Source organism: Raphanus sativus, chromosome 2 (assembly GCF_000801105.2).
Source record: "Raphanus sativus cultivar WK10039 chromosome 2, ASM80110v3, whole genome shotgun sequence".
NCBI lineage: Eukaryota > Viridiplantae > Streptophyta > Magnoliopsida > Brassicales > Brassicaceae > Raphanus > Raphanus sativus.
In genome coordinates this window covers 15893619-15920105 of record NC_079512.1, presented here as the reverse complement: position 1 = coordinate 15920105, position 26487 = coordinate 15893619, and the positions used below count along the sequence as shown (strand labels likewise).

The following is a 26487-nucleotide window of genomic DNA, read 5'->3' as shown; positions in this document are numbered from 1 at the left end:
ATCGGAAGCAGTTGCTTCCTCGCGAGTGAACATGATATAGTTCTTCAGGAAGGCGGTTGAGAGATCGTGGAAATTTGTTGACAGAGTTTTCTTTGAGACCGGTGAAACCAAGCCAAGGCTGTTCCTTCTCGGGTTTCGACGAAGAGTTGGCAAAAGCCCGCGTCTTTCTCTTCGTCGGAGAGATTCGCACGGCGCATAGCGATATTGAACGACGTGACGTGGACCGTTGGGTCGGAAAGTCCGTCGAAAGTCGGTAAACGGAGTTTGTCCATCTTCCGGAGCCTGACCTTGGTTATCTTCTCGGAAAAAGGGGTACGGAGAGATTCGGCGAGGACGCATTCGATCTGAGGAGCAGATGTCGTCACGTGGTGGATCTGAGAGCTTATATCGAGGATGGACTGTTTGAGCGCCGCGAGTTCGTTGATAGTTTGCACATCGGAGACGTTGGTTTGTCTGTTCCGGAACATGGTCGTCGGCTTCGGGAGCCTCGTCCTGAGTTGGTACGGCGGCGCCGGCCGTCCTCTCGGTGGCGAAAAGGTGTCGCCGGTATGCTGCCGTCGAAGCGTCAGCGTTCGCGGCGAGGGGGGCGATAAGAGCAGCGAGAGCAGTGAGCTGGTCGGTTACTGCTTTTTGGCGGCGTCCTGTTGAGCGAGACGGGCCATAATGGTATCGATGGATGCTGGCGGTGGCGCCGGCAAGGGAGTCGCCGTGTCGGGGTTGGAGTCGGCTCGCGAGCGTCCTGCTCTTCGCCGGAATTGGAACCGTCATTAATCGATCCCATCTGGTGTTGACGTTACTTCGCTAATGCCCCACGGTGGGCGCCAACTGTTTGATCGGAAAACGGTTCTATGCTAAAGTAGACAGATTTCGATTGTGGGTTTAGTCGAAGACATTTTTATTCAGATGAGAAAGAGTTTAGTCGGTGTACAAAAGAGGAAACAAACGGTGAGAAAGAGAGACCGAAGCTCGGAAGCTGTCGGTCGGAAAAGTACAACGGCGAGAATACAAGATGAAAACCCTAATTCTAGCCGCCAAGTAAGTGAGCGTGATTTCGGATCCCCTCCTCGTTGTCCCTTCCTCCTCTTTTATAGCTGACGTCCTCTTGATCTGATGACCTAATCTTCGTGACCTAAGCTTGATGGGCTTTTCGCCCGTGGGCCGGGTGTTGTCACTTCGACTCAGCGGGCTTCGGGGCGCCGCTCTGTCGAGAGTCGGGCCAACGCAGAATCGTTAGCGGGCCGGGCCATCTATTATTCGGGCCTTGTGGGAGGATGTGAATCCTGTCCCTACAGAACATACGTTTCCAGGCGGCCTAAGGTACAATGTCTTGTTCAGTGTTCTAGGATCATCGATCGTTTTGATTGTAAACGCTGCAGCATCAACCTCATTCACAAAAAAACAGCTAACACAAAACAAACCAACTGATTCATAAGACACTGTGTATTAAAAAAAAAAAAAGCAAAGGACTCGTAGTTCAAAAAAAAAAAAGGAGAAACCTTTAACGTTTCCATCTCCAAAGACGGGTGACTTTATCCATTGGAGGTGATTGAAGACCCGGTTGGACAAGAGATGGAAGTAGAATCCTCATGAACAATCCGCAGCAAATGTATGTGTAAGGAATCCCTGATGATTCCACAAGACGTCTTATCTCAGACTTTTTTGAGTAGAAGCCGTGATCAAGATCCGAGACTTGTATTTTGTCCGGATCTGCTCCGTATTCAGCAGGGATAAACCTCTGCAACAACAAATAATGTCATGTTCAATGTCCAATACTAAAATGTGAATGATGTAGAGAGAGAGAGAGGGGAGAGAGACCTTGATGGAGGGAGATCGTTTGATGACATTGATGAGGAGTTTCTGATCAAGAACGTGTTTTGATGGAATCGCAGAGATGACTACATCTACTTTCATCACTGCTTCTTCTAAGCTTACTTCATCTTCTAATGGACCCTAAACCCCCAATAAGGCAATAACCAAATCAAACGAAGAAGAAGAAGAAGAAAAAAAAGAGCAAAACTTTTGATATAATTGAGAGGGATTTATTGGAGTGAAAGGAAGAGACTTTGAGGAGAGTGACGCCGGCGGAGGAGAGAGATTCAAGGTTAACGGACTTGGAAGGATCGGAGAAAGCAGAGTTTCTTATGAGGGCGAAAGTCTGGTGACCCGATTGGATGCTGAAACGGGTCAAGTAGTTCCCTAATCTTCCTGTTGCTCCGATCACCAATACTCTGCTCTTCTCTTCCATCTTCCCGTACAATTCGTTGTAGATGAGATGATTATATTAAGGTTTTTATTCTCTAACTCAGTTCTCTTACACTTTTAGAAGCAGTTGAACTCAAAGACGTTGACTTTCTACCAAACTATAAACTCAATAAAGTCACATGTCTAAATTGTACATGTCAGTTTAACAGCATATTTTTTTCCCGAAAAATAGTTCATCCTAGCAGTATGAACTTTGGAGAAAGGTTTAAACATAGGCCAACTCTTTCATCTTTTACTTTGTTACTTATTACCTTTTTTTCTCTATCTGTTGAGTGATCGAGTGGACTTGTGACAGTGTTATCATGAAATGTCCTATGTATTTTTTTGCTAAATTGTAAAATATCATTAACTGAATAATGAAGGTTTGATTACAATCGAGATTGAATCATAGATTGCTCGAAAGCTGATCTGATCCTAAAAGCCGCAAAAAAAATTAAAAGAACCTATAGCATCAAGGAAAGATCTAAGAACATTGCAACAACAATCTTAGAACTAAGGCTAAGCAACAAGTATCAACTAAACTCCTAACACAAGCGCTTCCTAATCCTGTTGCTGATCGAAACCGGCAGAGAAGAGGAGATGGCTAAGCGGGAACGGTTTGCCGAAGACTAATCCGAAGGTCTCTCAAGCTGCGACGACGGAGAGCCTGGCTTACACTCCGATGCTAGCTGAGATCCACTTATGTATGAACCGCATTACAGCATGTAATGATTACATTGACAGACTGATAAGAACATTGACAGACTGATAAGAAAATATCTATTACTATACATACACCCACAATAGTACTCTATATACTCTTGTCTCTGTTACTTCAATGGTTTGCCGTTTGGATAGTTGTAACCGGTACCTCATGATTACCATCATGCAACTAATTTATTTATCAAAGAACTTTGGAGAAAGATTCAACCTTTGCCGATCTTTCTTTTACTCTGTTATCACTTATTACCTTTATTTTTTCTTTCTTTTGTTGAGTGGTCGTGGACCTGGTGACATTGTTTTATGTAAAGAAAAATCCTATGTATGAACCCCATTAGAGCATGATCAGTGAGACCCACTCATGATGCTCTAAGACGATGAGAAACACACACTGAAATATTATGATAAGAAAAATATAGAATTATTGTTTGGCATCTATACACAAAACAATACTGTATACACTCTTGTCTCTGATACTACAATGATGGGCTGAGATTCTTTTAAGTCAATTTACTCAAATTAGTAAATAACTGCTAACTTGCTCTCTTTTCTGATGAAATAAATATGAGTTTGATCTTCCCACTTGAAAAAAAAATAAGCTGCCTGTATCCAGAGAACCTGCATAATCAAATCTTATATTATGTAAAATTTGAATGAAGTGTGATATTTGAACTTGTCCTAATAAACCATAAAGCCAAAGATTATTATGCCATATAATCACTGCTAGTAAAAATTATACCTGACAATGGTCTAGAACTGAGGAACGCTTTTTAAATTTGCGCGGATCGTTCTTAGTCAAACACCTAGACTGCTATAAAGATTCTGCACATCAGAGTCCCACATAGTAGCAGATTGACCATTCTGTAACATAATCAAACATGTATAGATTTTTTATTAAACCAAAAGTTATATATGATCATAATGGAAGAGAAATGAAAACCACATAACCTACGTTGAAACATGACAGTGGATCAGAACTAGTAACCACTTGCTGCATTGGATTGAAATGAACATAACCGGACACAGTGTTTGGTATGGGAGCTGAGACAACCTGGATTCAGTTCATATTGATTTATCTAAAAAGGTTTTTACATATACAGAATCGCACAAACAAATTAAAAAAAAAAAAAAAGACTAACCTCTTTGGCAAAAATGTCATCGATGTTGAAATCCAGCCTTGGACTAACAGTTGCTAGCTTCATCGATAAGAACTGTTCCAAACATAAACACCATATGTTAGAGTACACACTATAGTATTTATATACACTTATAAGATACTGGAAAATGAAATTCAAACCTCGACTTGTCGCTGAAGAGACTGAACATAGTTAATGATCTCATCAAGCATCCCTGCTTTGCCAGTAATCTTGTCGCATCCAGGAACTAAATCTTGTAGAAACATCATTCTCTCACTGATATTCTCTCTTCTAGCCTACACAGTTTTAATAAACAAATCAATTAGTCTCAATGTTTTTTTTTAAAGGGATTAACTGAAACTAATTAATTAGAAAAAGTGATGGTATTTGGGTGTTGGTGTCTTAATGTTCATGTGTTGGGTCTTGGAACATATTTTACAAATTTTTTGAAGTTAATAATCACACACCACTATATAATGTTCATGTATGATGTGGACAAGTGAGGATTCATTTCTCGTGTCTTTTGACACTATATAGAATTTATTCACAACAGTTGCAAGTTTTTGGATGACGTTTTGCATTGCAATGCATGGAGATCCAGTTTTTATGTATCTGACAGGCGATATAAACCTTGTTGACTGCATTTGTAGAAATTAACAAGCTGTGTGTGTCAGTCAGGGGAGAGATTCTTGGTCAGAATTTAGGGTCTCGACTCGAGGTCCTTTGCATTTTCTTTACGAGGAGAGTTTTTGCACACCCTTTTACCCTAATTACAAACGTGTAAAAAGGTTGGATAACAGTTCAAAATGAACAAAAAGGAAGAGAATTTTAAAAGCTGGGGATAAGAATTCTAAGGAAGGAAGAAGCGAGAGCTCTCACTCTTGTTCCTTTTCGTTGTTACACAAATAAGCAGTGGATAAAACACCCAAATATGTTGCAGAGGTAAGAAGAGTTTCTCATCCTCTTTGTTGTTTTCATTATTACACACAAATAAGTAGTAGCAGTAGAGATATCATAAAAATAAAAATAAAACACACCACAAACGTCCATTATTATTACGCAAATAAGTCAGGGATGATAGATAAAACGAAGTCTAGATCGAGTTTCCCACGAACAACACACAGGTAGTATTAGTAGCCTAGACATCAATCATCCTTCTTCTTTCCCTGAAAGAAATCAAATGGTTGAACATTACACAACTAATAAGTCAAGGGATAAAACATAAGCCTAGATGGAGTTTCACAAAACATCAAATCATACCAAATCAATCAATTTTAAAGGTGAATTTCACCAAACATCAAAGTCAAGGGATAAAAGATAGCCTAGATCGAGTTTCACCAAACATCAAAGCATAACAAATCAATCACCTTATTACGAATTTCCCCTCGGATACGGATACGCTTTTCCTCGTCCTCGATGGACTTGCCTACTCTTAAGCAATGCTCTCTTCTCTTGTAAGTATCTGAAAAATTGGAACGAGGAATAAGACATAGTTACAAGACATACATACATGAATTCTAAGAACCTTACTTATTGCAGCTTTGCCGAACCATCCTCCCACAAATGCTAAACCAAGAACAAATTTGTCCTGCTCCTTCCACACATGCTTGGCCCTCGGAGACACGGAGGAATCCGCGATTGATGAGAATCCTCTCCTAACACTCGCGAAAATCGTTTGCGCCGACGAGTTCTTCATCATCTCTTTCTCTTTGTTCCGCTGAATCCTTTGCCTTTTGGTTGTGAAATTAGGGTTTCTCTGCTTTCCCAATTATCTCCTCCTTTTATTTACTCACTCCAAAGCCAGCCCAGTTTATACAAAGCCAGCCCAGTTTATACAAATCCAGCCCAATTCACCTCAAACAATCTCAATAATTCTCACAAAAGGATTTATTAATGCTTTTTAACTAATGTAACTAATGCGTTAATAGTTACTATACTGACTTCTATACGTATACAATACATTAGCCCGTTGCATTGCAACATGTTATATACATATACAATATACAAGATATGAGTCTGTTACGTTATAACGTGTTATATACGTGTATACAAAATATGAGTCCGTTGCATTGCAACAAGTTTTATTTGATGTTTTAGTTTAATACGAAAACATAAAATAATAACTATTATTATAGTTTTACATTAACTCATGAACAGATTAATAACTGAAAGGGTTACCCCGATTTGAAAGAAAACAAATATTATATCGCCAAAATTTTAATCCGAATAATACCTAACTTTTATTTTATAATTTAAATTTTATAAAAATATTATCACTAAAAATCAACAAATATGAAACAATATTAACTATGAGATTTGACCATATTAAAGTATCTAATAATTTATATGGTCAAAATTATTTATCTATTAGCATTTATGTTGATTGCTTAGTTAAAAAATTTTGGGATTAAATTATGGGATTATCTCTCTCTCTCTCTCTCTCTCTATATATATATATATATATATATATTATTTATATATTTAAATATAATATTCCCTTATTTAATTTAGTCGAATATAAATTTTTTGAGAGTTTAATTTTGAAGTAAATAAAATATCATAAATAACTCATAGAAAACTAATGCAAAAAAATTTAGTATATTGTTTTATTTTAGAATAAATTTACAAAAGAACAACATGTCAATATATGAATAGTACAATTGGATCAAATTGCATCAAGTTATATATTTTTAATATAATATTGTGTGCAAATAAAAATATTATTGTCAAACATCTATATTATAAAATAATATATTCTACTATATATGTAAATTACAAAATATAAAAATATACATGAGATTTTTTTGTAAAACCAGCAATTTATTAGTTTACGTTGAACAAAAATTAAATCAAACATCCATGCGGAGGCGCATATCAAATTTTAGTTTCTATTATACTCTGGACACTTTCGAAATTTATGTATAAAGTATAATATCAAAATTTATGTTTCCATAATATCATACAGCGTTTTATAGTATAAAGTATAAAACGATGATTTGCGCCCTACGCAGAGTGAATAGACTATAAAAATTATAATATTTATACTATTTATTTTCAGAAGGTAAATATGGGGTCATATATATTACATGTTATACAATGACGGAGTGAGTTAAATTGATTTTGTTTGTATATGATTAATTACATTGTTTCTTAAGTATTTTGGATTATTAGTTAGATATAATCTTAAAAACGTAAATAAATAGTAAATACATATATCAATTAGTTATGAATTTAATATTAAAAATAAAATAGAGAATCCAATTATTGCTTCCATAAAAAAACAAAACGTAGATATTATAATAATAAATTATGAAAAGTAGAAGTTAAAAAGAAAAGTTTCGCAGAAAAAACAATAAATAACAACTACTGATGTGGAAAGTATCTTCAAAACTCTCCGTTTGCAATCCTATAAAGAACAATAACAAATAATATAAACTTATCAAATTAAAAAGAATTATAAATGGAAAATAATTATTGTTTCTTAAGTATTTTGGATTATTGGTTAGATATAATCTTAAAAACATAAATAAATAGTAAATACATATATCAATTAGTTATGAATTTAATATTAAAAGTAAAATAGAGAATACAATTATTGCTTCCATAAAAAAACAAAACGTAGACATTATAATAATAAATTATGAAAAGTAAAAGTTAAAAAGAAAAGTTTCGCAGAAAAAACAATCAATAACAACAACTGATATGGAAAGTATCTTCAAAACTCTCCGTTTGCAATCCTATAAAGAACAATAACAAATAATATAAACTTATCAAATTACAAAGAATTATAAATGGAAAATAATTAAGTGAAATATATTACCTACTTTACCACTACATCAATTACAATCACAGCAGTCTGTTTATTAATTGCATAAACGAACTTAAAATGATTAAAATTTCTAATGTTTATATCATAACCGAATGTTCTAAGCTTAGTTTAATAAAATTTGAGGAAACATGACTGCTGTGATTGCTTGAATGTAGTGGTAAAGTAGTATTGAGAAGGAGATAATTGTGAGGAGATGTAGCTATGAGGCCAAGTATTTATATATGCAAGGTTACTAGGTCTAGGGTAAACTCGGCGCAGTTAATAGACACATTATAATCATTATTATTCGAAATCGAGATCAGAATATATTTGTTGCAAGGTTCCGAAAATTACATGATGTATGTTGTATTTTAGGAAACAAACCAAGTAAATGGATTCTCAATTAATATTCGAAAGCAATCAGTGATTATGTCACATGTATCTTTCGAAATTTGAGTCGATTAGATTTTTGGTTTCCATTTTTTTGTATGATTCAAAAGGCACTTTCACTGTCTCCAAATAATTAGTGACATAATCAAATTACAGTCATTTCCTAATACCATAAAAGCGTTTTATTTGATATGAAGATAAACAAATTATAGTCATTTACGCATTTAGATTCCTAATGTGTGATAAATTGAGGAGATGGCCAATTAAAAACCACCAAGTAATCTGTGATTGACAGAGGATTTGATGTATTTAAAATAAATTTAGCGTATCAATCATATAATTAAAGGAATCACATCCATATTGCATGTTATAACTATAAATACAATTATAAATGACATGATAAACGTTTGAAGATCATGTAAATTATATGAGTTATAAGGCAAGTAAATCGTGATTGAGAATTCATATTTGATGTTTTAGGGAAATACATCAAGAGAATCAATGCCCAAATTATTGTGTTTGATTTTTTTTCATATATTTTAAATATTTCTATTATATGATTTTTAATATTTCTATATTTTTATATTTACGTAATACACAAATGGACATAATCTATTTTGTCTTAACCCAAAATTTTATATGGATTCTTATCAAATAAACTAACATCAAACTTGACTAACTTATATAAAGTGAAGTGATCGTTTAACCAAATATATTTAATTGTATTTTTCCCTAAGTAAAATATAATATGATTCGAAGTCTCAAATCTATCTGATTTAATAAGATAGATGTCGAATGCTACATGATTAATATAAATGTAATAATACTTCGAAAATAATAATACTAGATCGTTTTGATGATATCAGGTCACTAAGTTTTGTAATGATTTTTAATTGATATTTTAAGGTACAACATGTCAACCATATGATCAGAAGTTGTATTTATCATACGTGTGAAACCGTATAATAGACTTTTAAACCTTTGATGAGTAAATCAAATGCTATATTTGCTATATTCCGTGTAATAGAACATAAATCTTTGAACAAAATAATCTTACATGATACTATTTCCTAAAACGCTGTGATAAATCATCAAAGCTTAAATGATATGAATCAATATAATATAAATTTATATAATATAAATCATCCAAGCTTGATTGATATGAATCAATATAATATAAATCATCAAAACTTAATTGATATGAATCAATATAATATATGACCATTACATTACATTACATATGCTTTTTATAAACATGCACCAAAATATAATATTTTATTATAGGATATCATTGGATTACTGTGGATAGTTATAACAAACATAAAATATAAATAAAATATAAATATAAATTATGGTAGACCGAGTGATAAATATATAAATTATATTAGTATCATTATAGTATCTGTAGAGCAATATGGTCGAATATAAATAAAATATAAATTATGGTAGTATCATTATAGTATCTGTAGAGTAAGATGATCGAATATAAATCATGGTCAACACATTTTTTTTATATGACTCCGCATATCATTACAAAGATTTTTTTTTTTTTGAACACCATCATTACAAAGATTATATAGGTAAATATGAGGTATATAACACTTGTCCATTAGAATAGCATGAAATGTAAATATTCTAGGCAACAATGAACTTTTGAAAAAATGCTCTAAGATTAAGTGTGGAATCGCCACCTAGAAAATAGCACATATGTAATAAACACATGAACTAAAAGTTTGTTTTAGAGTGGTCTTAGTTTGTTTTAGAGTGGTCTCCTCAAATAATAAGGGGATGCTTTACTAAATATGTTTAAAAGTTTATTTTGCTAGGATATTTTAAAAAGAAAAACATTCTATTTTATAGATCTCCTTTTTATTTACAATTAAAAATAAAAAATGATATTAAATATTCTTTTACATTTTTGTTTAAAAATTTTAGAAAAGAAAAATCAGTCATTTAACCTTATAGTTATCTTCTCTTTAGAATTTCAGAAAAAAATAAAAAAAAAATCTTGCGTAGCTCGATAGCAAGAAAACTGAAACCAATATCTTATGAGACGTAAAAGAACAGGAAAAAGAATTACATTCCAGAAGCGCACAGCTGATAAAAACAATGATAGTTCCTGTCAGGGTCTGTTATCCGGACTACACGTGATCTCTCCAGAGTCCAGAAGGTAGGTTCTGATTGCAGCACCAGATATTCTACCATTTGCGTCAAATTGAATTTCGACAAACTTGCCAAAACGGCTGAACAAACCAAAATTCAGTAGGTCTGTCAGTAAATCAGTCATTTTTAGTATCTTAAAATCTAATTGAAAAAGCAAGAGCAAGACACATGAACTGCAGCCAACATGGTATGTGCACTCAATTCAGTTCTTGCAAAATAAGAATTCTAAATCATAAACATTTATGATTAATGTTCTATACATGCGAAATGAACAGGAAAAAAAAGAACTAGTTCCCACAGTAGAAGATTGTTACCATACCCCATGTACAGGAAACTTTTTCGTAAACCAAATAGACCATGTAATGCATTTCACATTGGTACAAGAGGTTGCATGTCTTAATGGAAAAACTTGTCAATAGATCATATATCCGAAGTCCAATTACTACCACACTTCGAGTACAAGTTTACTAAGACCATCAGAATTTACAAGTTAAAATTTGTACAAGAGATACTAACCTCTTACTTCAAGTACAAGTTTACTTAGACCATCAGAGTTTACAAGTTAAAATTTGTACAAGAGATACTAACATCTTAGTACGCCATTACCACTGGTTTCTAACAGCTCTAAATAATCTAAACATGATGGGTTCCATAAATGCTCCTACAGTCTTATGTGTCAAGAAAATTGTTGAGAAATGGCATATGGCCAATCTAAGAAACACCCACAGTTCTCATGATCTCACCGAAAACATAAACAAAACGGAAAATAAAATTCCACAACTCACCTAGAATTATCGTTTCTAACTGTTTTCGCGTTGCCAAATGCTTCCAAAAGTGGATTTGACTGCAGGAAAAGAATACTTATATTAGAACAGTCGCAAAGAAAGTCAAATATGCTCGCCTATAATTTTATTTGCAAACAGATACCAGAGAAGGCAAGTCAATACTATCTTTTTAATTCTTTTCTTCTCATTGAACAAGATAAAAGATACAAAACGCGTGAAAATATCTTACTTCAAGGACTTGCTGCTCAACACTTCTATCATCTACAGCTGCACGTCCCCCAACAAATGTAAGATACTGCATGATTAGTTTCGTTGTCTCAGTTTTGCCAGCTCCACTTTCACCGCTGACGAGTTTAGACTGACTTCGACTGTCGTCCATCATTGCTCTGGATTATGAAGCATAAATGAGGTTAATTGATTAACAAGACAGGTAATACCAGGTAAGAATGTCAGCAAAAATATGGAAAATAGGGCGGACCACCTGTATGCAACTTCAGAAACTGCAAAAACATGAGGACTGAGCTCACCGAATGGTGCTCCCTTGTACTGTTCCATCATGTACGCATCGTAGAGATGTGGAAGCTTCTTAAATGGATTAACAGCGATCAGAATGCTTCCAGTGTATGTCTGAAAATGAGATGGAGCGATACTTCAGTCAGGAGCAAATATAGCATTCGATTTACTCATCAAAGGTTTAAAAGTCTATTATACGGTTTCACACGTATGATAAATACAACTTCTGATCATATGGTTGACATGTTGTACCTTAAAATATCAATTAAAAATCATTACAAAACTTAGTGACCTGATATCATCAAAACGATCTAGTATTATTATTTTTCGAAGTATTATTACATTTATATTAATCATGTAGCATTCGACATCTATCTTATTAAATCAGATAGATTTGAGACTTCGAATCATATTATATTTTACTTAGGGAAAAATACAATTAAATATATTTGGTTAAACGATCACTTCACTTTATATAAGTTAGTCAAGTTTGATGTTAGTTTATTTAATAAGAATCCATATAAAATTTTGGGTTAAGACAAAATAGATTATGTCCATTTGTGTATTATGTAAATAACTCGCAGGGCTGGCAAACAAAATGATAATGGTTATATTGAAAACCTAAAGTTAGGGTTGGATTACGAGGATGTTTCTAGTACAACTGGATACCGAATAAGCAGGTTTTTCAAGAGCTATACTTGAAGTCTTTAAGGGCATCCACAGTATCGTAGACGAAAATGGACTACAAACAACAACTGAATCTACTTCTTAGACCATAAATGAATACACAAGAAACTCCAAAAGCAATAAAAGTTAGTTCAGGTGGAAAACTACGGCCACTAAGTAAGAAATCGATATGGAACGAAATCAGACTCAATAAAGTATTCTCCCAGGCAGCATAAAAACTACAATTCAAAATAAGCAAAAGAGTGAAAAGAACTAACGTAGATATCATTGAGAACGTATCTCCTCTTAAGATTGTAAAGCACACCAGGCTCGTGCAAGTAAGTCAGCTTGGTCATATCATCCACTCCATTATGCTCCTCCTCGTCAGGATCTCTCCGAAAGAGCTTCTCCGGGGCGACGGAAACCTAAACCCCCAAATGAACAAAAACAAGATAAAACAGAAATTCACCGGCGAAAAATCAAATAAAATCAAACCAAACCTTCTTCCCCGTAGAAGTCTCGACATGGAGCTTGTTACCGGAAGAAGAATCGAGCACATCACCGGGAATCCAAGCCAAATCCTTATCCTCAACCCAAACCTTATCGCCCTTCCGCAGATTCAAATCCATTGGAAAAGTCAAATCAATCTCTCATGAAAATTCGTGATGAAGCTCAAACGAGATAACTCCCGGAGAACTAGATTTGGACGACGACGCGAGAGGAATTTTTCAAAATTCAAATTGAGCACCTGAAGAAACCCTAAGGAGATTGTGAAAGAAGAAGGGGAAGGTTATTTGCTCAAAAAAAAAAAAGAAGAAGGGGAAGGTTGATTTTTTTTTTTTTAACACTAAAAGGGGAAGGTTAATTTTACTGTACATTAATTTTTCTTTTTCGTTGAAGTAAAACCGCAAGCGAAAGAAAAATTACAAATAATAAAATAAATAATAATAACCGTTGACTTCCCGCCCTCTCGGATCGCATATTCGCAAAAAGAAGAAGACGAAACGACTTTGAAAAAAACAATTTTAATTTGTCTCTCTTGAATTTATGCATACGCACAACTGAACGAGGTTTTTATCCCTGTTACGCGCGTAATTGATTTCAACTATTGACAATTTATACTCTAGGATAATGATGCTCTTATGGTTAAGTATGTTTATTTTCGCCATTTTGTGTAGGTTTTGCACTTGTCTTACTATATTTTCTTTGAATTCCATACAGAAAAAAAACCAACAAAAAATGATAAATGATCAATCGAAGATTTGTTAGTTAATTGCCATTTTTTCCGACATGGAAACTTAATGTCCCAATCAGGGACCAAAACAATGAGACAAATAGAATACTCCATTTATAACAGTAGCAACAATATAATCAAAGCAAATACAAAAAAAAAATAGGTACACTATTTATGGTATTAGGTTTGTGTCATAACACACAAGCAGACTAAGTAGAAGGGCCATAGTACAAGCTTGCTCGAGAGGCCTACAAGCACTACTTACTGAAAGGCTTGGACCCCATTTACATCTCAAACCATCACACAACACAACAAAGCATTTGTACAATCTGCAGGAAAGAAAAAAGTTGTATATAATAAAACAAGGGACACTAATCTTGCAAAAGATTAGGACTGCTGAAGACGCGCTTCAAACTAGGGCACACTGTACGGAACCTCCCCATGCTCACCGATGATATCTGCCATGATTTTCAAAATTTTATAATGAATCCATGGGATCATTTGCTAGATTTTGGTATGTAAGTTAACACTCCCTTAGCATTACCTTTGGACAGAAACGGAGGTCCAATGTCTCTAGTGAGCAGCATCCTGATATAGCTGCTTCAACTCCTGCTTCATCCATGTTACAAGACTACCAAATACAAAAGGTATCATCAAAGTGTGATTAGTGATAACATCTTTACAAGTACTGGAACTACAGATGTATAAATATATATATATATATCTTTAACATATATAAACTCATATAACTTAAGTGATTTAACTAGCTCTTTAATTGTAAATATATATCTTTTACAATTAAGATAGGGCAAAAAACATACCTGGAGAAAGAGACTAGCCAATCTTGGACAGCCAAGCTTCACTATTTCCAGAGAGCAACAGTTGCTAAAACAAAATCCATTTTTGAATTTAAATTTTACACCAATCTTTTTGATGAGAGCTAAAGAGTCGACAACTCAATAACAAATAGTAAATCCTGTCATACCTTAGATTAAGTAAGACCAGGTTGGAACAGGCGAGGCTCACCTCCTTTAAATTGACTGATAGTGATAGATTCAGTGATGATAAATGATAAAACCGAGCTGCAGGAGGTAGGTATACACACTTTTCTGATATTGGGGCAACCCACACAATTGAGGTTTTGCAGTAACCGGTTGGCTGTTTCAGCTACTTCTTGCGTGTTCTCGCTAGAACTGTACACGCCAAAGTAATCAAACAGCTGCACATTGGTTGAACCCCAATCAAGGTCATGCATGTTAACACAGCCGTTCAAGCTCAAATGGGTCAAGTGTGTGCAGTACGCAAGTAGATCATCTATCGCAGTCTGACAGAGCGTTCCATAAGACAAGTCCAACTCTTCAAGTGCCGGTAAAGCACCTTCTTTGTACAGAGGCTCCAATGATGAGTCAGTGAGATATTTGCAGGCTTGTAATTTGAGTACCTAAACAATAAAAAAAAAAAAGCAAAGAAAGCACAGTATAACTCTAGTTCTCATGGTAAGAATATAACGTGTATAATATGATCTTAAGGTCTTAATTACCTTGAGTTGAATACATGACTTGAAGATGGGCTCCAGATTCATCAAGAAAGTGTAGGAAAATCAAGAACAGTCAAATTTGGGAGCCCGTTCAAGGAAGACAAGCCATCAGAGCCAATGGAAGGGCATGACATTAGCACCAGTGACTCAATCAGTGGACAAGAAGCAGTGGTTGCAGATAGACAGTCATCCGTCAGTTGACTGGAAATGTAATGTGGGGAAAATTGATTATCAGCACCATGGAATCAGTCATGAAAATGGAAAAAAATAATAATATATAAATTACCTGCAGAAAGAAGCATCTAAAGATGTTAACATAGGACAAATGATGGATGCTTCAGACAGTACCCCGCAACCTTTCAATCCAAGGGACACCATATAAGGTGCTTCGATATTGAGCACACTCAACTTAGCGCATATCCCTAAATTCAGAGACCGGAGCGCAACCTATTCACATCCAAAAGGGAGAGAGGAAACACTCATCGGTTAAGAGAAGTTACTTATTTGTTACTAGAGAAGCAACACTCACAGGCTGGAAGAGTGCAGTTTCAAGATGGTCACATCCATCCAAACATATCTGCTCTATGCGAGGGCACTTCAACTCAAGAGAAGTAACAGCACGACAGCCAACAAGGGACAGAGTAGCTAACGATGAATTGCAGAACCGCACTTCTGTTAAGCTCTAGAAGATAAATACAAGATTATTCAGAATCAGTTAAGCAACCAGAAAAACATCAGCCATTGCCTTAAGAATATGTATCACACACCTCACAGTTGTCAAGAATTAATGACTTCAGCATTGGGCATCCACCATCATCACTAAATATTTCACAAACAGTGTTAGACAGTGATTCACAATCAGAGAGGTCCACTTCTTGCAAGGACTGGCACTGCAGAACCAATGTTGTCAAATTCTCCTGTTTCTGGAGAGCTAATCGCTGCAACCATTAATTATGAAAAAAAAGATTAACAAAAATACCAAACTAATGGAACTGTATTAACAAATCAAGGTGGCTAAGTGCATACTCGAAGAGAGTTGGAAGCGATTGTGATTCGGGGAAGCGCTAGACAGTTTGAAACAGTGATTGATGAAAGCATGGCGCTTTGCAAGTTAAGCTCTGTGAATCTGTCAAACACAGCGGAGAGAGGACATTTATGTAACTACTCATCACAATAAAATCTGCAGAGGAGACTAGAGATGAGGACTATACTTGCGGCAATGGACTAGGCTTATACTCTGCAAACGAGAGAGATGCAACGCTACAGATGTCAACAGATTGCAATTATCAAGCTCCAAAACCTGCAATAGATGACACAGTGGTCACTAGGTAAAACTTGTATATCAATTTGCATGTGTATGTGGGTGTGTGGATAAGACAAAAGCAATCACCGACCTCCAGAGCATGACTATTAGCAATCCAGGTCATAGACGCGGATGTTATACCCTCACAGCTATGAAGCTTGAGAACTGTCAACATAGGGAGATGTACCGACTTCAAAGAGGAAAAAGGCACACAAGTCAGACAAAAAAAACAACAAGTATGAGACAACAGAACAGGGTAGAAAAGCAGCATCATCAGATAAGAGGACCAAACCTCAAGAGATATGTTGGGGCAGTATGAAGCCTTGAGGATATGGAGACCAGCACAAGCCTGAGCTATTTCACGCAAAGTTTCATCACTAACACAGGAACAGTTGGAAACATCGAGCGACTCTAACTGAGGACACGAAATGGCAGCGGAGCGAATAGCAGCATCCAAGAGCTTATGGCAGGAGGCTATATCAAGAAGTTGGAGGAGTGGACAGTTAAGCATCGCCTGTGACATGTTGCTTCTTTTTAATGATAAAGACCTCAACTGCGGACACCTAAAAGATAGAAAAAGAAAATAACAGAAACTGAGAATGAGACACATATAAACGAATAGGAATGAAAATGTAATTTATTGAAAAGAAACTTCACCTGAGAGACAAACGCATGACTCGGCATTTTGTAATTTTAAGTTCACGTAGCCGATCATGACTCAAGTCTATTTCCTGAGCACCATTTCCTAGAATAGCCTCGTTTACAGTCACGCTTCTCAGCATATTACACTCCTCCAATGCCTGGAAAAAGTTTTCACTGATATGACCTTTTCCTATGATTAAGACCTCCAAATTTCTGAAACAGGCGAAAAGCATTGTGTAATGGGGATATATATACATAAAGACTTATTCTTATGAAGTCAATATTTGAGGCAGATACCTCAAATTGGTAACTGCTTTCATAGCCAGAGCGTTAACAGCAGGAGCGCCATAAACATTCACTTCAGTGGCGTTGGGATAGCGATGACACATGTCTTCAACTGCACACAAGGCAACCAAAAAGGTTATATATTATCTATGTATACTAATGCCATCCAGTTATGGATTAGTAAACGAAAAGACACCTTTAACAGTGTATGCCAAATAAACTTACATTGCTCGATAGAGATCCTCATATTCTCAAAGTTCAAGACCTTCCAAAATTCCTCATGAGCACTAGCTACTCTCCACTGACGACATACCATAGCAGAGCGACAGAGGTCGATGTGATTCAAGAACGAGAATACCTGAAGGGAAAAAAAAATTACTAAAAAAATAACGAATAGGATAACTACAAATTTATCTTAAACTGCGAAAAAAATGTGTACCATGTGTAAGAGGTCATCAGTCAGATCAATGTGAACTTCAAAATCTTCTGCATCTGAGGAACCGTTGTCATCTCCATCATCTTTCTTCCCATCTTTCTGACCAGTGTAATTCAAGATGAAATTCTGGCAGAACATATCAGTATCTGTCCGAGATGAAGACGCAACGCCAAAACTGACAGTTCTCTCCACTGACGAACCAGAGTTTCCAGCATCTGAAGATATCCCTGAAGCTGATCGGCTCTCACTACAAACAAAATAACAGTAAAAAGGATTAAAAATCGAAACTTTCGATCCACTATCAAAGTGGTGAAAGGAGTGAGAGAGCTCACGCAAGTCCAGAGTACACTTTAGCACGTTTATGGTAAGAATCGTGATCAGCTTCCTCCATAGTACAATCCTCAGCTACTACTACTACTACAACATCAGCCACATTGCTACTCTCTCCCTGAACCAAATGATGATGGGACCGAATCTCAGATGACCATACTCGCTCCAATTCAGCACCTGTCTCTTCACACAGCCGCAAAGCGTTCGTCTGCGACTCCTAACTCCCTCTCGTTTAGATCGAAATCGACAAAGTCTCCACCTTTGTTGTTATCCATGGCCGATTGTTTCAGTCTACTGGAAACTCCGCCGTTGTTCTCTTTTTCTTCTTCCTCGTCGGTGGTGAAGCAATGGAAACAACACCAAATCCTCATGCACACACCCCTCCCTCCTCGATCTACCACATTTAAGGAAACATGATCATGACAATTGAGAATTTGAGGGGAAAGTTACTAAATTTGGAATCAAGAGAAACGGATAATTGAATCTCTGATTTTTGTGATTCAGAAGATGAAACGCTAGAAATCTCTGATTTTGAGATTAGGGTTTGGGGGAAAAGGAGATCAGATCTTTGGGGGGAAAGAGAGAGAGAGAGAGAGAGAGAGAGAGAGAGAGAGAGAGAGAGAGAGAGAGAGAGAGTAGGAGGGGGAGGCGTTATACTGTAAGCTTTGAACAAAAAGTGGTCGTTGATAATTCCCGGCGAAAATGGAAAAGAACTAAAAAGACAACACACAATCGGGAAAGGGGAAGAAAAAAAAAGACAGCTTGTCTGAAGTTTCCTTGCTTCACCGTTTCATTTTGTCAGGGAAGGACGTTCAGAAACGGTGTCGTTTGACGATAATAACTGTAAAGCAAAATACATTACCCTCTCAATATACGGATGAATGGGAACTGATAGTGGATGACTGTTTATGGTGGTCAAACTGACAAAATCCAAACCAACACGGATCAATAGTGCCACGTGCGCATGGTCGTAAGCATAGAAGAACTGTAACAGTTGGTGGCTGCTCGAGCCACGCTGTAGTACTAGGGGGAATAGTCAAGCCCACACAATACGTAGAAGAAGAAAGACTTGGACAAGTCTTTTTCTAAACTTTATGAGATTGGCCCACTGGGCCTGGTAAGATTTTTTTTTTTTTTTTTAACAACATCAAAAACTAACTATGATCTATGCTCAGCTGATTCGGAGAATCAAACCGGAGGCATATAATCGACATAAAACATAGCAGAAGGGGAACATCTGGCACCACGTGCTAGCTTGTCCGCCACTAAGTTGTGCGCCCTTGGAATACGTCGAATCTTGAAGGAAGGGAAGAAAATCTTACTGCGCTCGAACTCCTCCAAATGTGTAGCAAATGCCGGCCACTCTCCAGGTGATGACACCATCTTCACCAGTTGAGAACAGTCTGTAGCGAATACCACGTCTGAGAAATTAAGAGTCTTTATGCACTCCATCGCCCATATCAAAGCCTCGCATTCGGCATGCAAAGCAGATAAGCTTCTTCGGAGGTTCGTTGCTCCCATCAACTTCTCAGTTGATCCAATCTTTTTGTATAACCACCCCTGTCCTGAGAATTTGTCTTGTGCTCTCCATGCTCCATCAATAAAGCAAATCCTCAAAGAATCCATCGACATCCACTCCAAGCATGAAGTATTGGTTGAAAGCTGAGTAGGGATCGTCAACTGGGCCTCCGCCCACACCGCTGCTTCTACCTTGGCTATTCGAAGAATTTCCGGTGGATCCATTACTTTGTTAGTATAAATCTTATTGTTCCGATTCTTCCAAATATACCACATAATCCATGGAAAGAAACCAAAGTCATAATCTTTCGGTAATCTCCAAAAAATATAATCCATATTAGAGAACAATGAAGCTCTCGGAAAGAGACCTGGGGCTGAAGGTATCAACGACAGAGCCCATGTTTGTAGAGCCGGTGGACATTCAAAAATAACATGATTAATAGTTTCTTCCTCAGCGCCACATAAACTACATCTTTGATCTCCTACTATACCTCGGGATCGTAATGTTTTTGTAACTGGAGTTATCCCCTTAATTACTTGCCAAATAAAATATTGCAGTTTTTGTGGGTATTGCACTTTCCATGCATAACTTAACAGGAGAGTCACATCCGGACCAAAGTTTACCTCATGTAAAATACGATTCGATGTTTGTTCGATTCCACATCAGTCAATTCATCATGTACCATGTAATTAGCCATAACTCGTACTTAAAAAGGAAAAATTGTTCATCTTCCTTTTTAAGAGTGAGGGGACGATTACGAGTTTTCTCTTCTTTTTTTTTCACATAAGTTTGTATTTTATATTTGATCAAACAGAAGAAGATATTCCACTGGTATGGTATCCATGGTCAGGGCCGGCCCTGTGCCAAACCTAACCAAAAATTCGTCTCAGGTCCCCAAAATTTTTGAAAAAATTTATATGGATATAAACCTCCCCCAAATTTATAAAAAAAAAATTTAAGCCCCTAAATTTGTAAATTCCCTCTTTACCGCTTTCAGTCCACGAGATTTCAGGGCCGGCCCTGTCCATGGTTACAAAGTAATCAACGCGTTAACTAAAACATTTAGTAAACTTCCCTGCATATATATTGGCCAACGGCATTGGCCAGCTAGATAACTTATTAAGCTCTCTGGCTAGGAGATCCTCTAGCTTTTCTAGCTAGGCCACCTATACACAACATTTATATGGAATCCCGCCATATATCGAATTATAAACTCAGCAGATAGCATTTATCGTACATATATAGTAGTACATTCTGCACATACTATTGTTTTCTTCTTATGGAATATATATGGCAGAAGAGAAGACAAAAGCATCGAAATGTTGTGGACGTATATCAACTTTGGGAAGTGATGCAGTGGAAGTACTACGGTGGTATACTAGCAGTATATTACGCGGTCTCTGGTGTCTAAACTATGCCAAGTCAATTACAGATATGAATACTAGTTATTTATTATTATTATTCTATCTCATATTATTATTAGGAAAAATTGCCAAATATGACTCACAATTTGATTTCAAATGCAAAAGTATACCCAAACTTGAATCAAATGCAAAAATAACTTAAAAGGCTATTGAAATTACAACCAACCCTTTGTGACCAAACAAAAAAAAACATTTTTTTACGTTTTTAACCCCAGTAAGTCGTCTGGTATAGTTAATCTTAAAATTAATTTATAAATTTTTTAAAAAATATTTTGATAAGTGAAAAATTGAAATCATGTAATTAAGATATGTTAAAAGTGTTATAAATTAAAATATAACAAAAGTGAATTGTTTTCAACATAGATGAGTGAAAGTAGTGAGTCATGATATTTTTTGGTTTAGGTTTTGCCAACATATGTTGTAGTATTGTATGTGTTCTTAGGGTTGGATTTTGGAAAGCATAAAAGTATTTTTGAAAAATATGAATTTTACCAAAATGTGTTTATTTCTGTGTATAGTAAACACTAAGCAAGTTTAATTTGATTTTATAACGTGTTTAGATAGTTAATTTTAGTCAATTTAATTTAGGGGTTAAATTTAGGGTCTGGACGACTTACAAGTAAGTCTTTTAGACGACTAGACGACTTACAAGTAAGTCTTCTAGACGACTGGACGACTTACAAGTAAGTCTTCTAGACGAGACGACTTACAAGTAAGTCTTCTGGACGAGACGACTTACTTGAAAGTCTTCTGGTATAGTTGATCTTAAAAATAATTTATAAAATTTGTAAAAAAATATTTTGATAAGTGAAAATTTAAAATCATGTAATTAACATATGTTACAAGTGATACAAATTAAGATACAATAAAAGTGAATTGTTTTCAACATAGATGAGTGAAAGTATTTAGTTTCTCGCTAAAAATATTTAGTTTCCCGCTAAAAATATTTGAGTTTCCCGCTAAAAATATTGAAGTCTTCAATTCAGAAGACTTACTTGAAAGGCTTCTGAATCTAAAATATTTAACCTAATTGGATTTTTTTCTCCCTATATAAAGAAAAATTTACACATTATATCTCCTCCTCTCAAATGACTGCAACAAAAATGTAATGTTCATCATTCTAAAACTCTCAAACCTCTCTCTAATCTCTTTGAACTTATAAACACCAAGCTTTATATAAATTGATTGTTTTTGTCTCATGTCTTTCTCACTAATTTATCTTGTTTTTGCAGGTTTTTCATCACATGATTCTCATCTTCCACTCATTTAAAGGTATATCTATTAATTTTAGATATGTATTTTTATGTCTCATTTTTTTTCATTTTGTAACTTTTTGTTGCATAAAGTTCTTACATTTTTCTCAAACTAATAATTTCCAAAGCCACTCAAATCTCTTAGACTTGAAAACACCAAATTTTATATGAATTTTTCAGTTTTGTCTCATGTCTTTCTGAATATCTATCTTTTTGGCAGGTTTTTAATCAGATGGTTCTCAACTTCCACTTGGATATGTACGTTGTGTGTTCTATAAAAGTATGTCTATCTAATCTTCCACTCATTTTCTATGTTTTTAAGCCATTTGAACGTTTTTGGATGTGCAGATTTTTCAGATCTGGATATGCAGGTTTTTCAGATCTGGAAGACTTCTGGGACGACTTCCAGGAGGTCCAGACGACTTCCAGGAGGTCCAGACGACTTACAGGAGGTCCAGACGACTTCCAGGAGGTTCAGAAGACTTCCAAGAGGTCCAAACGACTTCCAGGAGGTCCAGAAGACTTCCAGGAAGTCCAGACGACTTCTAGGAAGTCCAGACGACTTACAGGAAGTCCAGACGACTTCCAGGAGGTCCAGACGATTTCCAGGAGGTCCAGAAGACTTCTAGGAGATCCAGACAACTTCCAAGAGGTCCAGACGACTTACAAGAGGTCCATACGACTTCCAGGAGGTCCAGAAGACTTCCAGGAGATCCAGATGACTTCCAGGAGGTCCAGACCCGAACCTGGATCCCTTGACCCAACCAGTCCGCAGCCTTAACCTAATCATCTAAGTGCAATTGGCCGGTTTAGGTCCATAATTTTCTAAGTCATTTTCAAGTGATCTGAGGTTCATATGCAATCAGTACACAATGCGGAAGCTAAGATAAACATTCATTTTATTAATATAAACCATGTGATCCATACAATGTAGTAATATCAATCAGTTTGCACAATAGGCTAATCATAAGTCCAACTATCTAAACACACACACATCACACATCCATCCTTGGCTTGAGTCTTCACAGCTCCTTGGCTTTCCCACGATCCTGACCAGATCCTGCAATCATATAAATCCCATCAAATACACAATCAAACCGATATCCTAGCAACAAGTCTATCAAATGCATGGTTAGGTCACTTAGGATGAATCTCTGTCCCAAAACTGACCCACTCGGAAAGGTCTCCAGAAACTAAATAAAAACCATGATAAATCACAACTAAGAGAATGGTCAAGTCAGATTTCTCAGAACAGATCTTGACCATACCGATCTCGACCTAGAACAGCCCTTATGGCCATAACTGACCACCTCTAAAATAATGATATAAAATTATCCTTGGACCATGATAATTCATGATAAATCCCCATTAAGAGATATTTCAAGTCGGAATCCCCAAACCTCAACTAGAAGTAAGAGATCCGACCATACATGCCCAACCAAGGCCATGGAGAGATTACTCTGATCTAACCATGTCTTGGCGGCCTGTCAATGAGTCTAAACTCATGGACAACATCAGAATATATAAGAAAAGAGATAGATTGACATAGGAGGGAAAACGGATGCAACCAACATCACTTGGACCATGCGGATCATCCATCCGGACCATTGGTCTTGGCGATGGTAAGTGGTTAGCATCACTAACCTTAGGAGTGGCCGACGATGGGTTCTGTTCCTTCCCACTAGCCTTCTCGGTTCCTCTTGTATCCATCTTCACTTGGTTCCTTCCTGCAACTCTTCCTTGGTCGCCGGTCAAGAACAAATCAGCACCACACTCAAGCGGCCAAACAAGCAAACCGCCGGTCTCTTTCTCTCTTGGATTCTCTGGCAATTTTGGCAGAGTTTCCCCTATTTGTCTGATGACAAATATCGATGCCCAAGGTCTCTATTTATAGAGAAAGACAATGGTAACTGTCTTTGGGCGAACGGGTGGGAGTGATTGGCCGAATGGCCACCAATGGAACCAACACATCCTTTCGGCCCAACCGCCTCTCAACTGCCCTCCAACTGCTCCCTTGCATCGATCATCAACCCTTGGCACATTGCCAAGTGCTTGGCTGCACCACCAAACACTCCTGGTCCCATCGGACCGCACCACCATCTAACCGGATCATAACCGCCCATGGTCCGGTCACACCATCTCAACCCATAACACTCCTCCAAGCTGAGATGAGCTGACCACTAGTGTACCCAGCTGAATGAGCTAACACTCCAGCTACTGGAGCTGACCTGAACTCTTGTGAGCTACTGTGAGCTTCCCCACACTTCACCTAGCTGCCTGATCTTGCTTCCCACTCCGGCCAGCTGCCTAAACCCTTGTCCAGCTCTCTTGAGCTTGAACCTTTCTTGCCTTGGTTAAGTTTCAGCCTCCTGATACCCTTAACCCACTTCCTGGACCATGATACGCTTTGCCATAGGTCATCTGACCTGATTTGGTGCACCACCTCGCACCATGGTCCATCCGGCCGATCCTATCTAGGATCGGGGACATGACAATACGACTTCCAGAAGGTCCAGACGACTTACAGGAGGTCCAGACGACATTTTTGTTAGGTTCTTTTAGGTAACTATTAATTTAATAATTTACATTAAATTGTATAGTTTCTTATTCACTTGTATTTTCTCAACAATTGATTTATTGTCTATTTTCCTCAACCTTCCCTTGTTTCCTCCATAAATATTTATCATCTGCGAATGAGTGAATCAAACCTAAATTTCTTAAATAAAAACAAATGTCTAATGAATATCAAAATACAGAAAACATGTTATTAACCATCACACGAAGTTGATAATTAGGCTTCATATTCTTTTGATTATATCAATTGTCAATATTGTTGTTACATTTTGTTTAGAGTGAGTGGATAACACAAATATACACTTTTTGATGAAATTTCAAATTTATTGATCAATCAAAAAGAATGTTATGTACATAAGAAGACTACTCTATTTTTATTTCCGGTAAGCAAGTAAAGAAAAAAAATTATTCCTTCAATAAGAGATAAGCTGGAACCATCTTCTGAATAATCCTCCATATTTGTGATCAAACTTGTACTTAAGTGAAGTGATTATGTTTCGCACTGCCTTATCAATGCGCCGACGCATATGATCAGTGGAAACTCTACTTTGCTGATGACGTCTTGCATTCCTTTCTCTCCAAATGTGATAGATTGTGGTCTGCAACAGAAGCTTCGCCAGTATAGTATCTACTTCCAATGGCCTCATACTCTGTAGACGCTGCAATATCCATTGCCAATCAGGGTTTATGCTATTTCCAACAAGTCTCCTTGCCAAGCTCTCCCACACTGTATAGGAGTAAGGACATTGATCTCGCTTTCATTTTCTCACACAGCTCACAGCTCTTAACCAATTTGCCATACGCTTGATAATCTATTCTTCACAGCTAGCCAAGTAATGAATGATAGTGTGAACCAGATGACTCGACTCCAGTCGTCAAATATACACTTTTGTACATATATCATTTTATCAACTTTGCTCGAAATTAAACCTGCACTCATTTAAATCATTAATTTTTGAATTTTGTTAAAATAAATTATCAACTTTTCAATAAACCAAATTCATCTTTTTGTTGACATGCTATTATAATTATAATATTTCGTTCACAATATTGTTTGAGTCAACAATTATAGTTAATTAAAAATATGTCCAAAATGAATTTTAAGACTGATGTCTTTTTGAAACAAATATAAATCAACATTTTCCAAAATAATAAATTTCAAATATTGAAAATATATTTTAATAACTATCAAGGTAATAATTAAATTATAAATAAGAAATAATTAAAACCAAAATATTAAAGTTATTCATTTTCTCAGAGTAAAATTTTCTATAATTTCTATTTATATTCTAAATAATTAGTTAATATATCATTAATTGAGCATTTAGTTATAAAATGATTTGAAGAACTTTTATAATTATTTAAGATCAATTTTATAACTATTTATATAATCTTATTTGGATTATGTTTTATAATTTTACTGTATAAAATTTTGTTAGTGAAATGTTATTTCAACTTTATATTCTCAACGAAAAGAATTATTCAAAACAAAATTTATATAGTTTCAATAAATGTACTACAAGATTTT

At 36.0% G+C, this 26487-nt stretch overlaps 3 protein-coding genes and 1 pseudogene across 3 annotated transcripts; all 4 read right to left on the bottom strand.

The window, feature by feature from the left end:
* Nucleotides 1-878: 878 nt before the first annotated feature.
* Nucleotides 879-2328, bottom strand: LOC130505728 (probable pinoresinol-lariciresinol reductase 3). Its single transcript, XM_057000324.1, has 4 exons — nucleotides 2063-2328; nucleotides 1816-1950; nucleotides 1497-1735; nucleotides 879-1402 (listed from the first exon to the last, which is right to left on the bottom strand). Exons 1-3 carry the CDS (start codon nucleotides 2243-2245, stop codon nucleotides 1499-1501), a joined length of 555 nt encoding a protein of 184 aa, XP_056856304.1. The 5' UTR covers nucleotides 2246-2328; the 3' UTR covers nucleotides 879-1402; nucleotides 1497-1498.
* Nucleotides 2329-3632: 1304 nt separating this feature from the next.
* On the bottom strand, nucleotides 3633-5892 carry LOC130505720 (transcription factor bHLH63-like). The gene is made up of 7 exons (XM_057000319.1): nucleotides 5628-5892; nucleotides 5465-5559; nucleotides 4728-5263; nucleotides 4259-4393; nucleotides 4101-4172; nucleotides 3914-4012; nucleotides 3633-3822 (listed from the first exon to the last, which is right to left on the bottom strand). The coding sequence occupies exons 4-7, from the start codon at nucleotides 4364-4366 to the stop codon at nucleotides 3757-3759; spliced, it is 345 nt and encodes a 114-aa protein (XP_056856299.1). The 5' UTR covers nucleotides 4367-4393; nucleotides 4728-5263; nucleotides 5465-5559; nucleotides 5628-5892; the 3' UTR covers nucleotides 3633-3756.
* A 4525-nt stretch (nucleotides 5893-10417) lies between these two features.
* LOC130508571 (myosin-15-like) lies at nucleotides 10418-13099 on the bottom strand. Its single transcript, XM_057004147.1, has 6 exons — nucleotides 12923-13099; nucleotides 12701-12847; nucleotides 11725-11870; nucleotides 11473-11629; nucleotides 11244-11302; nucleotides 10418-10538 (listed from the first exon to the last, which is right to left on the bottom strand). The coding sequence occupies exons 1-6, from the start codon at nucleotides 13049-13051 to the stop codon at nucleotides 10418-10420; spliced, it is 759 nt and encodes a 252-aa protein (XP_056860127.1). The 5' UTR covers nucleotides 13052-13099.
* A 649-nt stretch (nucleotides 13100-13748) lies between these two features.
* On the bottom strand, nucleotides 13749-18987 carry LOC108842703 (F-box/LRR-repeat protein 15-like; annotated as a pseudogene).
* Nucleotides 18988-26487: the final 7500 nt, after the last annotated feature.